A 15,384-nucleotide genomic window follows, 5' to 3' on the forward strand; every position below is an offset into this window, starting at 1 on the left:
TTTCGAAAATTTATGCTCTAGGAATTATTTTGGGAAAGTTCTATGGCCTGTTATACAGAAGGTCAGACTAGATGATCACAATGGTCCGTACTGACTTTGGAATCTATGAAGCTGGCATCCCCACAGCAGAGTCAAAAATCCATTAGCACCAAAGCAGAAGCCCCAGGACAGAGATTCCCACAGCACCTAGCTGCCAAAGAGACACTGAGCCCAAAAGGAAGTAATCACAGTTTGGTATTGAGAACACTGGTGAACCCTCAGAGCATCTCCACTGAGGTGTTTTGGGGAGATCAAGCCAAGGGGATCTAACAAAGATCTCAAGAAGGATGGTAATGACCCAGCTCAGAGCTGAATATGGGTTTTTTCCCTTCTTTGCAGAGCCCTGAGGTTTGAGGGAGGTCAGCTGCACCATGGCCTGGTGACATCCATCAGTTGAGGTACTATGAGACTCCTTCCTGTCAGTGCCATATGATTTCTTGAGAGCTGCCTGAAAACAGAAGAACTTCTGCCAGCTTTGTCTGAGGATCTTGAATCTTCAAGAGTCTGTTGCCATGAGGAAGCCTCTTTATAGGATGTATTCTCCAGAAAGCAACCCCTCTCCATCTGTTTTGACTCAACAGATTTTTGCACCCAAACAACTTCACAGAACCAGTACTTGTTTGAGGTCCCCCCTTTTTCCTTGCCTGATCAAGTTTTTTGCATTAAGAAACTCGGCAGCCTCATCTGTCAACCCTTTTAGAGAAGGACGAGCACACAGATCAATTCCTTGCCAAGTGTCTCTCAGCAGTGGCAGACAACATTCTGAATGCTTGTCAGAGGCTGGAGATTTGGTGAGGCAAAAGGTGCACCTCTTGAAATCATGTTTTTTTGTCATCAAATCCATCGTAAGAGTTGGATCTGACATCTGCTCTAAATCTAAGGAATTTATATAAAACCAAAAAATACCTAATACAAAGAACTACCTACAATTATATACATCTATGCCTCTTTGTTGCAGTGGCTTAGTTTTGTAGTTAATAAATCCACACCATCTGTCACATTATTCTTCTACCCCATAAATGCTTTGCAAAAAGTCTGCCATATTAAAAAATATTCATTCTACCAAAAAGATTTAGTTCTGTTTATAAAGTATTAATTTGAAAATGTAAAACAATACCAAAATATCTAATTTTAGCTCAAATAGCTACAGCAGAGCCATGAACATGCATGCCAAATTACATACCACATTTTGAGACTCAACCTTTCGAACGCTGAAGAACAGTTTATAACAGACTGTGAAATCTGGTCTTTTGTGTGCTTTTATCCGATACTATACAAATTTTACAGGGGAGACCAACGTTTCTCAAATTGGGGGTCCTGACCCAAAAAGGAGTTACGGGGGGGGAGGGGGAGGGAGAGAGAGTCCACAAGATTATATTAAGGAGTTGCAGTATTGCCACCCTTACTTCTGCTCTGCCTTCAGAGCTGGGCAGCCGGAGAGCCATGGCTGTTGGCTAGATGCCCACCTCTGAAGGCATCGCCCCGCCATCAGCAGTGGAGAAGTAAGAGTGGCAATACCATACCATGCCACCCTTACTTCTCCACTGCTGCCTTCAGAGCTGGGTGGCCAGAGAGTGGTGGCTGCTGACCAAGGGCCCAGTTCTGAAGACAGCAATGCACAAGTAAAGGTGGCAATAACATACCATGCCATCCTTACTTCTGCGCTGCTGCTGGCGGCAGTTCTGCCTTCAGAGCTGGGCTCCTGGCCAGCAGCTGCCACTCTGTGGCCACCCAGCTCTGATAGCAGCACCGCCACAGGCAGCAGCGCAAAAGGACAGCAGTACCGCAACCCCACCTACAATAACCTTGTGACTCCCCCACAACTCCTTTTTGGGTCAGGACCCCTACAATTACAACACTGTAAATTTCATAATTTCAGCTATTTAAATCTGAAGTTTCACAATTTTTAAAATCCTATGATTGTGAAATTGACCAAAATGGACTGTGAATTTGGTAGGGCCCTATTTCTAATAGAACCAGCAACTCAGTTTTAATCTTAACTTCCATATTAATGGAATCTTATTTAAAATAGGATATGTGCATTTTCATATTACATAAGTAAGGCTATGATTTAGTCATGGGTATTTTTAGTAAAAGTCATGGACAGGTAACGGGCAATAAACAAAAATTCATGGCCCGTGACCTGTCCAGGACATAATATAAATATGCCTTACTAAATCTTAAGGGGGTTTTCGCCTGGGCACCGTCACCACCGGTGGAAGTGGCTACTCTGGGCGCCCGGGAACCACTGCCAGGGGGCCAGTGTCAGCGGTTACACCAGCCACCCTGGGACCACTGCTCAGATGGTCCCAGGGCCAGCAGTCTGGGGGCCGCCCCAGCAGCACCCAGTGTGGCTTTCCCCGGGACCACCTGAGTAAGTGGTCCCAGAGCCAGATGCCTGGGCGGCCCTGGAGTCAGCCACACTCGCCCCCGCAGAAGTCACAGAGGTAGCAGAAAGTCATGGAATCCGTGACTTCTGTGAACTCCATGACAAACAAGAAGCCCTATCCATAAGTAGTAAGTGTTCAGTTAAGACCATTAAAAATATTGGTCTAATTTCATTGTTTACATATATTTGGTCTTGCAAAAAAAAAAAAATTAAAACTTTTCAATTTTTGAAGCATTTAGAATTCATCCTATATAAACAGGATCAAATTAAATTTAACTAGTCCAGGTTTAGAGAAAGAGTTCTTGCTAATGTGCTTTTTTAGGTGCTCTTCTATGCCAAAAATTATAAACTGTATTGAATGTTGTATCAAGTCCTGTTACAGCGTCAACATTTAGATCATGTTCCCCTAAACCTGGCCCCCATTGTTGTCAAGTTTAACTGACTTTAAAATCAATGTAATGACATTTGATGTTTAACACTATTTTTATTCAAGAGTCAGAGTGCACCAAATTATTTTAGGGAGTTAATCTCCAGATAAATTCCTTAAGTCTGCATGCTTTACTCAGCCTTTTAATTAAATTAAGGTGTCTAAAAAAATAGATAAATCATAAGTTTTTGCTGCCCGCTTATCAGAGTTACATATATGCTCCCACAAACACTCCAGTTGAACTGCTAAAACTAGCATAGTACAATTATGTAAAGAAATTCTAAAATGTTCTAAAAGATAAAGCCAATAATCCACTACAACTCTTTAAGGATTGCAAATTTAAATTAAGAGTGAAGAAGCGCTAACAAAGTTCTTACAGCAATTTTAGTTCACCCACATTGCCTATGCTGTATGTTAAAGTATACATTCAACTGCTTAAAGAGTAATCCAAAATATGTACAATGTGGCAGATAAAATAGGAGCGCCAGAGCAATTTCTTGACGTTTTTCTATTTCAAATTTGTGACTTTAACAATGAATTAATATAAGTTTTGTTTTTTACTTGCCTGTGCGTGTTAATAAAAAAAAGAACGCACGTTCACACACAGCTGCTACAATTCGAAGTTGTGCAGCCAGAACTCTATAAATTGCAACCTCCTTTTGATAGATACACAAAAACCTGACCTCCAGAACAATGGAGTTGCATATTTATGTTCTTCTCCCACTCTAAAAAGAATCAGAACTGGCTCTGCCCAGTTTGTTCTGGTCCTGAAAGGTTTCAAGTTGGATTTAAAACAGGGAAGGAGGGAAGTGGGAGAATGGCATTATGAAGGGTGAGTGTACACAAGTTTTCCTGCATTAAGAGGGCTCTGACTCTCCCATTAAGGATGTGGAAGAAGGTTTTGGCTTGCAGGACAGTAAAACAAGAGTTGGAAAGGAGGTTTTCTTCCCAGAAACTGCATTAGGGCTGAATAAAGAATATCTCCAAACAGTTTGGATTCCTTGAAGGGAAGAACAGGAACCTCAATTTGAGGATGGGTTTCTTTCCTATGGACACATCCACAGGTCCTTGCATATCATCACAAATACTGGCTCCTATGTGGCTGCTTAGTTGGAATTGCAGACATATTTGTCCCACAATTAATATTTGGAAGAGGTCCCCAAAAATCGGGCACCTTCTCCACTTTCTTCTGAAAAAGTGTTTTCCACTCATCTTCTAGCACTGTCTCCCACAGCTCATGAAGCTGAGGCCTATTTGGTGGTGCTTATGGATAAGGCACACTTAGCTTTCCCTCAACAAGCCAGGCTCTTGGGGGGGGGGGGGGGGGGGGGGGGAGGAGGAGGAGGAGAGAACCTGGATGCCAAAGCTGCCTGTACACAATTATCAGGTAGTGAAGATAACAACATTAAAGGAAGGAGATCAAACCAGCATCCATGCGGTAAAGCTAAGTCAAAGGGTGGGGAAGAGAAAGAAAATGACTAAGCAGCTCCTAAAAGACTAGCCATATCTTTATGGCTAAAATGGTTTAAAGTTTGTGTTCAAATTATTTGTGAACAAAAAATATGACTGTCCTATATTCTTCCTTGTACTCTCAAAAAAATGCAAGAATTCACCTGTGGCCAAGAGGAAAAGATTCACACCCAAAAGTTGTAGTTAATTGGATCAACAGGGATAAAATAAAAAAGAAACAAAACAAAAACTAATGAAAATCTGCATTTTTCCAGTCTGCTGGGTCTATCTGGCCTTTAACAAATCCTGCTAGCAGGGGACTGAACTAGATGACCTTTCAAGGTCCCTTCCAGTCCTACAATTCTATGTTTCTATGATTTCTTAGACTAGAAAAGGTCTCAAAAAATTAAACTAGACTGCTGTTCAAGTGCAGTTTGAGAGTCATTTTAAAAATCCCAAAGAAATATCAGGTGCTCACTTGTTCCTAAATGGTATGACTCGGTAAAAATGGTGACTGGGGTACATGGCTCTCAAAATTTAAATTACTCTACTGTGATTTGAATTGGAAGTTTGTTGCAATCAATTGCAGTATTCATTTATTGGCTCAGTATGCATTTTTCCAGTCTCTTGGTTCTGACCTTTAACAAATCCTACTAGCAAAAATCATTTCTTTCTTCTCAATGAGGCCCCTTAATGACAGCCAAAATTATTTCATTAATGCAAGGACTTCTAACAAATGAATGTAATATATTCTATTCTCTCAAAGCACAATAAATTCAGTCTTGCTTATTTTGTACAATATTTCCTTTGTCTACAGATAAATACCCTTTGCCCAGAACAGGAGGTCGCAGAATTGGCAGAGACTCTGTCACATGGACTATTTTGGGACACCTGGGGGGTGTTCCAGTGGTGGGAAGGGATATGACCAGTAAAGTTTTATGTCCTGAGTATTCCCAGGTCACTACAGGATCAGAAGGTGAGGGAGGGGAACAACCTGCTCTACCCAGTGCTGGGGGCTGAACTGGTCCTTGGCAGCCCCAGGATCTAAAGAAGTGGGGAACAAGTATACATATCACCCCTTTTAAATTCATGTACTGGGCTTTTAGCATAGGGATAATTCAACTCTCTCCTACATTCTTAAACTAAATTAGGAGTCTAAGCAGCTTTCGACCAAGTTTTCAGGAAGCCTCTCTTTCTGACCATGCCTTGAAATGAAAGCTATTTGGTGACTGATAGCCATAGGAACTCTGGAACTCCATTTCTCCTGTGTCACCTGGGATCTATTAGGATAAAATAATCATCCTGATTTTAAGTGACACTTTTAAATCAGTAGTTAAGGTAGGCATAGACAATATCACCAATCCAGATGACCAAGCAATACTGAGTGGGTTGTAGCCCACGAAAGCTTATGCTCTAATAAATTTGTTAGTCTCTAAGGTGCCACAAGTACTCCTGTTATTTTTACTGAGTTATATACACACAACAGAATCTTTAGTCCCAAGATACAAAGACCTAAGGATTGGAACAGTTAAAGAACTTTAAATACGGTTACGTTTACTTTCTTCAGGGATTTCATTTTGATCCATTTTCAGGGGTATCCTCGAAGTACTGTTCAAAACTCAGAAGAATGCCAAATCCACTGTAAGTGAACAATATCTACTGGATATGAAGAGCTATGAAAAATGTTCCCATTATTTCTGTAGCACCCTTCCTTTTATTGCACTTAAATGGTGTAATATTTTGCACTTAAGTACTGTACTTTTTTTGCTGTTAAATTTCTTACTCTGAAAAACTGAGCTATTATCCCAAAGTTTAAAGTTATTTCATTCCTGGATGTAATACTTAATTCTGGAAAAAGTGGATGCAGTAATCAGTGACTATTCATATATTAAGATCCATTTTATTTCAACTTTGATTATTAATAACTCAGACACGCTTGATATACACAGATAAAACCGAATATATTTCCAATGATACAAATTACAAGTTATAAAATATATCATGGAGATGTATACTATACATACCTCTTGTGCTAGCTCTTGTGCATTGGAGATAAGAGGATACGGAGGGCTGGCCTTGTTCATGTGCACTGTGACAGCATTATGTATCTTAAATGCATTCTGAAAATCAGTATTTTGGACAAGTTGTAAAATGAGAGAGAGATCCTCTTGGCTCTGGGGGTCTACCAAAGTGTGTTGGATATGCTTAAGAGAAGCTAACAGCTCTTCCACTTCTGGGCAGGGGAAAAAAAAAAAAAAGATGTGAGAGTTAGGTTAAGCTTATTATTACATTATGCACATTGTAAACTTCTAAGATTTGTACAAAAGACAGCAGTTCAACCTTGACTGAATGAGCAATGATGCATGCACAACTGTTCATTATTTAGTCCACTAATAATAAACCTCACACTGAAGAGCAGATCATAACTAAAGAAAAGGAAAAATCAATGTAATTAGGAGCAATAAAAAAGCTGATTAAAATCTTTGCAGATAAGTTCCAGATCACAGCAGCAATTCATTCCTCACATTCTTTAGCTTCTCCAAAATAATGGGTTGCTATAAAAGGGCTTGATAATCAAAATCCATTAATAACAGATTGTGAAAGAGGGAATATTTTACAATATGAAAAAGTTAGCAGCTTTGCTAAACTAATCTAGATGCTTTATTGAATATTCATAAATAGAGAACCCTATTTCAAATACAATCTTCTTCACACATTCACAATATTTGCATTAAAAGCTTTATTTTTGTATTAGGTACATATGTGCCATTTCCCCTTTACAGAGTTTATTTCTGACAAGAGCTAAATTAAAAATTATATTGAGCAATTCTGAACTTAAAGGTTGGAGGACAGGGGGAAGAGGAAAAAGCACAAAAAAATCCTCTTACCATACCAAATTCTGTACGTTTTTAGTGTGTCAGAGTAGGAAAATTCAGACTACAAATCGCTTTACCTATTAGGTTGTGAATTCTACTTGGAACATATATTTTAATAGGGTTTAATAACTTTTAGTATTGCATTTTTATACTTTACTAAATTTGCTTTTTGGGGAGAGTTTAAAAGGCTTAGATTTCTTAGCAGAAAGTAGAATTTTAGGACTGTTGCAATAGTGTGGTATTTCAATATACAGTATTTAAAACTAATCTTAATGTTTTCATTTTAAGTGACTATAAAAAGTTAATTAGCTGTGTTACAAAAGAAAATGGAACCAATCCAGTAGAACAACTTTCTCTAGCAGGCAGTTGAGGACTGAAGTTGGAAGAAGGATAAGTAAGAAGGTGATAATGCAGTATTCTATATTGAACACAGGTTAAACTAAGGGTGATCTGAATAGCATTTGAACCACATGAAGGCAGATTATAAAAGCCTCTGTAGGAGACGCCTTCCCTCTTTTGAGATCGAGGATCAGGGAATTTCTGACTATTCTCCATTGGTCATCAGCTGCCTCGTGCATTTCTTCATCCCCAGGGGTGTTCTAACTTTACAACTCTTGGTGCTCCTGATAAGTCTTTGAAGGGCAGATCCCAATCTGGTAAGTAGGGTCTTGGGCATCAATGTGTGCATGCATATTTATATTTTTGCTCATAAGATGTGCCCTTTGCTCAATCATCTTTCTAAAGTGGTAGTTTCCGCTCTCTCTAAATGCTTTAAAGGCCCCTTTCATCATAAATTCTGATGAGGATTCTGGGTTGAAGTCCCTCTTGTAGGCTATAGAAAGCATCTGGCATTGTGTGCTGCTTAGAGTGTTTATCCATCACAGAACCAGAGAAAGATAACAAGACATTTCTGGGGTGGAAGGGGTGAGTTATTCTAGCATTAGAGGAAGACAGAACAGGGAAATGCCTTGCATAAGGGTTGGAATTAAATTTGTGGCTTTTCTAACGCTCCTCTGAAGTCTTGTAGAGCTGCAGTGATTGTCTATTTTGTTTAGTCAGACCACTGAGGAAGGAGATGCGTGACACTGAGTATGGAATGGAGGCAGTAGACCTGGATGAAGGTGTTTTGGGGGTGATGTAGGCAACTGTCCTCCCTGTGAAACTGAGGCATGCTGTTGTACCTTTGGACCTTGAGGAGCCTTGAGGAGCAGTGTCTAGGATTAGGCAAAGGCAGATCCCTGGAGGAAGGGGCACTTTTTTGTAAAGCACAGATCAAAGACTCCGATTGTAATATCACCATTTTATCCCTTTTCATGACCCTAGTGTCCCCTTTACCATCAGGGAAATGGGGAAAGGGGCATGCTGCAGCAGCTGCACTGGAGTCCAGCACCAGCTGTCCAGTCTCATCCCCCTGAGCGAGACCATGGAGTATAGGTGGGTTATAGTAATACTGGATATTTCATACACAAGGCCAAATGCATATTGGAATAAGGTATCCTAAGATAATCAGTCTCAGCAGAAAACTACAGATGCAGCTATGTAAAAAAACATGCTCCTGATCCCCATTCCCACAGTGGTACCTAAAGTTTGTTCTTTACTTTTCCATCCAGATCAGCTGGCAAGAGTATTCACCAACAGAGCACAGTCAAATGGCAAATCCCTTGTAAAATGTGGGATGTAGATCACCAAAATGGTGACTGGTTCTGAAGAACTAAAAAATTTGGACTCTCACAGAAAACTGAAAAATTCAGGTGCTATAGCATGCAATTTTTTAGAGTATCAGAGGGGTAGCCGTGTTAGTCTGAATCTGTAAAAAGCAACAGAGGGTCCTGTGGCACCTTTAAGACTAACAGAAGTATTGGGAGCATAAGCTTTCGTGGGTAAGAACCTCACTTCTTCAGATGCAAGACGCAATTTTTTAGAAATACCTGTCCCATTAGCCTTGTTACACGCCTAATTACATTCAGCAATCTGACTCACATTCTGCCAGTGGGACACTATCCAGACAAATACAATAAATGTAACCTAAACATGGTATATCTTTCTCTTTCAAGTTTATTTCGTTCCATCACTCTCCTTGTCTATTATGTACTTTTCCTCCCACTTCTATTTATTCTCTCTAAATGTTCCTTTTCTCTTTACAAACCCCAAAATTCTCCCTCGATACAGGCCACAGCTGTACCCACATCTGCCCACTTCCTGGCTACTTCTACATTCCCCCACCCACTCCAGAAACAATTGACTGTTTCCATCTCCCCTTTTTCTTCCTAGCCCCCTACAAAGTCTTGCACCCCATGTGTCCATCACACTCTCCTCCTTCGGCAGTTATTTTGCACTGATCGTGCAGATGTGTTAAAGGCCAGACTTCTATACTGTCTGTGGGACACACAAAAGTAACATGGAACAGCAAGGAAATGGTGGGGAGAGACTTCATGGGCAGATAAAGGAGGAATGGGAGTGGAATTAGGTATTCCCACAGGGCAGGCACTTTTAAAAGATAGATCCCTATACATCCCAAGTTACCCAATTAATAAGTATTTCAGTCATATACATAAAAATCTATAATGAGCTTATTGGAAACTAATATTTTCCCAGACTCATATTTCTGAATCCTAGATTAAGGGATACATCTGTGTACAGTATACCTAATAAGCTCCAGTTCATTCCCCACCTCTCGCCAATGAGAAATCAGTCTATTATATCCACTCCCACCTTTGAACATTTTTCAATTATAAATATTTTCCTTAAGACAAAAAAGTTAAGAAATACTACTTAAAGAAAGGTAAACCATCTCTACTCACAGAGAAAGTGAGGCTTCTTTTTGATACTGCAGGTCCATTATATATCAAAGACTATTTCTCCACCCAAATACTCCTTGTTTTATTCCCCGTTTATGAGAAAAGTTGCAGCCTTTCCTGCTGGTTTAAGAAACGGCAGGGAAAATGTCTGAGCACTATGTAACGTGTGTATTAATCAAAAGCCTGGCAGGAGAAAAGAAATACGCAACTGCAGGGGAGGATTCCTGTTGCAGTTTGACATGTTAGCAGATTAGAAAAGGAGGGAAAAGAAATAATAGCGGTCATTTGTTATTTTAAATACAGGTTACATATTGCATATACCTCAAAAATACAATATGGATAGGAGCCACAATATTAACTGAGACATGTATTTCTAATCTATGCAAATTGTTTATGTCAATAGATTAATTTATTTCATATTCTTTTGGGACCTCAAGTTCTCATTAATCCTCTGCAGTACGCTTTCTAATCAGAATATGTTAAAATCCAAATATATTCCCTTGCTTAAATCTCTGTATGTCACCTGGCACTTAAAAGGCATTAGAGTATAAAACGAATTCTTTTCAACAATGGAAAATGAGGACAGTTTATATTAATTGGGCCAGCATTGCTATTTGTGCCCAGCACTTTTTCATTAGGGTTTTTAAAAAGCCTATAAAATACTGATCCACTGTTCCTGTAGATTTTTAGTCACTGAGTGATAACAGTTTAATATTTTCTTGTATATTAACCCTGACTAAAATCAGTCATAATAATCATTTAAGGATTTTGGTAATACTTCTGTAAGAATTACATGACAGTGACCCACTCCTGGACAACAAGGGTTGAGACAGGAAGAGGCCAAGCAGCTAACGTAGCATTTTTAGCAGATTACCAGACATGAAGTAATACTGTAGTTCAGTGTTTCTCAAACTGGGGTCTGCAGACCCCGATCAACTCCTTCCCCTCCCTCCAGTGCCTTCTGCATGCCGGGTAACAGCTGTTCAGCGGCATGGAGGAAGCACTGGGAGGGAGGGGGAGGAGTGGGGACAGGGCACGCTTGGGGGAGGGAAGAGGCAGGGAAGAGGAGGGGCAGGGGTGGAGCGGTGGTAGGGACTTGGGGGTCCGCAAAAAATTTAAATAAAAACGTGGGTCCTCAAGTTGCTAAAGTTTGAGAACTGCTGCTGTATTTAAACACATCTAATTTTTTTTTTAAACCATTGACTATGAACCTCATGGCAACTGAAGCTGTTTATTATTAAAATTAGCATGATGGCCTCTGAAAGGCAGGCATTCAATATGTTTTCAACAAAAGAGCTGAACTGCTCATAATGGACTCCCACACTCCCCCATCATATCTGATGATTTAAAAAAAAAAAAAAAGTATTCTTAAACTACCTTTTTTTTCACCCACTAAGCTAAACAGGGGAGACAGCTTTCAGAATGAGACAGTCTTATTTTGAAGTTCAGCAAAAGTGTCAGTTCTTACATGAATCCACAATGTGGGGAAAAAGTTAACAAAGCCCTAGGAAAGGACAGTATAATTGTTGTAGAGCCTTTTTGTTGGTTACTTTCTTGTCTTCTCCATTATATTACAACTTGGAGATTCTAGCTGTATTAGTGGTTGAATATGATTCCTCATGGACTATTATAGAGTTGAAGGTTACACCATTTAATCTGAAATGCAGTTTTTCTTAGTTTTGCAGTAGCACCTCAGATTTGATCCGTGACCTCAATGTCATCCTAAACTGGGTATTAACCATATGCAACTACTAACATGTTGTCATTCCTTAAAATCAGGCTGAAACAGTTGCCTATGCAACCTTGATTCAGCCCCTTTGTATGTACACATTCTGATAGTCTTTAATAATACGATCACACTTTTTTCCACAAGACTCCACCTCTTTCAGTGCACAAGATAATTGCTCATTAATTGAGCACAAATCAATATTTTGTTTTATCCTCTTCAATGTCTGGTCCTAGGCCTTATTTACTGAACACAATTCAAACCTGCTTTTCTAGAGCACTTATCACTATGGTATCCTAGTGTTCTAGTGCAGTATTTCTCAACCTTTTTGATACCAGGGACTGGCTTGCTGCCTTTGCTGGTCCATGGACTGGTCGTTGAGAAACATTGCTCTAGTGGACAAGCGCTAGAATGAGACGAGACACACTTAACCAGAGGATTTCACAAACATTTGATGACAGCAGAAGAATAGTGAGACTTAGGAAGCTTGGGTTCCATTCCAGTCACTGGAAGCAAGTGTGCTCTTGTGGGCACAAACTCTTCTGCCTGTTTCCTCAAGCTCTGACCCCTCTTCCCCATTTCCTCTAACTGGTCCCAGTCCTCTCTCTTTTCCACCCCAGATCCTTGTCCCAGTCCTAATCGCCACTCCTCTGCAGGTTCATCATAGTCCCAATACCCCTAGCCCAGCCAGACAGTTTATTCCCCCTTCAGCCTAGCTGTCAAAGTCCAAATTCCCCTGGCTTACAGTCTCTTCCCCTCCATGTACCCAGTCCCCTCCCTCCCACTCCAACTTCTTGTCCCCCAGTCTCCTTGCCCCCAAATTCCTCCTCCTTGAGCCTCATCTGATCTCTCCCCCCCCCCCCCACTGGCTGGTTCCCAGTCCCTCTCCCCTCACTGGGCTCCTCATTAACAATCTGTCCTTCACACGTTCCTGTCCCAGTCTCTTTGCCCACCAAATACCAATTCTATCCCAGCTCTTCATCCAATCTCAGTATGACCCTTCCCATTTCTCTCACCAGCTCCCAGCCTATTGCTCAATCTGTCCGAGCTTCCCCGTCCCCCCAAGCTCCCAGTCCTAGTCTCCTAGCCAAATGAGTTGCAGCCTGCCCTCAACCACCACCCAGCTCTCAATCTCCTTTCTAGTCAGTCCCAGTGTCTCTCTTGCAACTCAGTCACTGTATCTCTTCTTCCTCTGCCCTTCTCTAACCCCCCGATTCCAGTTGCAGTCTACTTCTTTCCTTTCCTGCTGGTCCTGCTCTTGTCTGCTCTACATTCTAATCAGAGGTCTTCCTCCTCCAGGATACAGCTGTGCTAGCTGGGGTGGGAGAAGAGAGAGAAAGAAGGAATTCATTCAGAGCACAGGAGAGACAGACTCCCTGCTCCCAGTTCCAATGCTTGGCCTCACTGAGGGCAGGAGAAAGTCCTTCTGAGCCCCTACAGCCCTGGGCTGGAACATGCTTAGCCACTCTTTAGGGATGGCAGATGCAGAGTCTGGTCACACACAGGAACTGGGAGGGAATGGAACATGCTCAGCAATGATGGAATCAGAGATTTTATCTGTTAAGCTTGAGCAAGTCTCTACTGAGCATGCATGAATTGTGATTTTTCTTATAACTTGGCCAAATTTGGGCAGATTTTCACAGGAACAGCTAAAAAACCCAGACACAACAGCCACCCCACCTGACAAATTTCAAAACCCTGCCCCAATGCAGAGAAATCTTAGAGGATTTCAAAGAAAAGGTTGCCAAATGTATTTTTAACATGGGCAAAACCTATTTCCCCACAGCTGTTCTCAGAAATGGCTGAAATTTAAAAATCTGCCTGAAGCAGGCAGCCAACATGAAAAATTTCAGCCCAAATGGTTTAAGTTTTCCAAAGTTAGATGCAACAGAAAACAGGATCTTAATATGGAGAGTGTCTGGCAACATTAATAATAGCCAGTACTACCAGCCTTGCCTATAATAAATATTAATGGACTGCCCGCAGATCACGGAAGTGCCCAGCAAACAAGTTTTGGTAGCTCATCTCTAAACTTTGTTGACTCTCAAAATTCTCAGTGGAATACTGTGTGGGATTGTCACTTTCTTAACAACTATAGGCCTTTTCCTATTATATGTGGTTATGTACTGGCAGATATTCAAATTGCCATTGTATTGCAATCAAGAAATGCTTCCAAATCCATAGCACATTACATAAGGGATACCTTCCAAAGAATGTGCATTTCTGACAAAAACATCCAAATAGCTTAAAGCTAATCTCCCTTTCTCCAAGCAGAAACTGCAAATTGCTACACCAGACTAAAATCTATCAAGTGCACTACAATTAAATCCTGTCTGCATCTCAAAGAAATAGCAATTTCTGCTCTTGATATCCAACTATTTAGTGTACAGTGTCTCCCTGCTCTGTGCTCTGGAAATTCTAATGTCAAAAAGGAGACCCCACTAAGAAACTAGAATGGATTCAAACGACAAAAAGCAAACTTCATAAAGAAGTGGGGAGGTTGTAGTAATTTAAAATGTAGTTTGCTTAAACTTACATAGCCCGATTGCAGCCTTACATTAATTTGAAGATCAAAAAAAGGAGTGCCTCCACATTGAGGACCCAACTCCGTTTTTTTTTCCAAATCGTATGGAGAAACTCATATGTTCCTATGTGTGAAGATGAAACCTCTTAATCAGCTCACCATTTTGCCACCCACATCTACAATTCACAGCAGGAGTGTTGCAAATGGCACAACTAAACAAAGCTAAGCTTAAATTTGAACCTATAGATAATAGGTGAAGTGAAAATATTATAAAATTTCATTCTGTGAAAATTATCTTGCTGGAAAGAGAAAACGAAGAAGTTACCTAGCAGTAGAGATGATGCAGAATGAACAATTGATCTTCTGTCTCCTTACACTGTTCAATAGCAACCTTTGCATCTAATTAAGAATAAACTTGTTCTGAAAGGAATCTCTTTACTAGAAGAATGATGGCTGCAATACAGGGTTTGGAAGATGTGAATGAGTTAGGCTGGTATCCTATGGATCCCCCACTTTATAGTTCATAAGAAATTATAAAATTGCCAGTGATGGACATATCCTGAATATCCAGCCAGACTACTTTGAGGACCTAGTCAGAGATCGATCAAGGTAGCACGTGATGTGCAAGGTGGCAACATCCCTTTGGGCTTTGCCACAATGACGACCTGGGTTGGTGAGGAAATAGCTCAGTTGTAGATGTTCAGGATTATTTTCTTTTCTCTGCTCATAAATATGAGCAAAGAGGGAAAGGGTGGTACAAAGAAATGTAAGAGAAACTCTGCACCCGATTTAAAGGAACAAGAGTCTATTACGATTACGATGGTCCCAGAAGCATTTTTTCTTTAAACACAAGGTTAATCTTTACCTGAACTAGATTGCTACAAACTCCTAATGACTCTTTCTGGCTGGGAAAACACATACAACTAATAGAAGTAGGGGACAGACCCTTTAATGCAAACAAAAACTTTCTGCCCAACAGAAGGAAGGCAGGAAATAGTTATATAAAAGTTTAACAGTTAAGTTCTGGAATGAAATTTATTTTTAGTTATCACTGGTTAACTATGTTTGCATTGTTCTAGTTTAAAAGCTAAAAAATATTTCAGCAATCTAAAAAAAAGTAATTTTTTTCATACACTAATTTAAAAAGACAACTTTC

General features: G+C 40.3%; 1 protein-coding gene across 1 annotated transcript in view; it reads right to left on the reverse strand.

Annotated features, from left to right (window-relative positions):
• The window catches only part of PALS1 (protein associated with LIN7 1, MAGUK p55 family member), a 139,887-nt gene that overhangs the window by 44,235 nt on the left and 80,268 nt on the right, over window positions 1-15,384 (reverse strand). Inside the window, exon 3 of the mRNA XM_065402729.1 lies at window positions 6,329-6,537. Within this exon, the coding sequence (XP_065258801.1) occupies window positions 6,329-6,537 (209 nt within the window). The remainder of the gene's footprint in view (window positions 1-6,328; window positions 6,538-15,384) is intronic.

Source organism: Emys orbicularis, chromosome 4 (genome assembly GCF_028017835.1).
Source record: "Emys orbicularis isolate rEmyOrb1 chromosome 4, rEmyOrb1.hap1, whole genome shotgun sequence".
Classification (NCBI taxonomy): Eukaryota; Metazoa; Chordata; order Testudines; family Emydidae; genus Emys; species Emys orbicularis.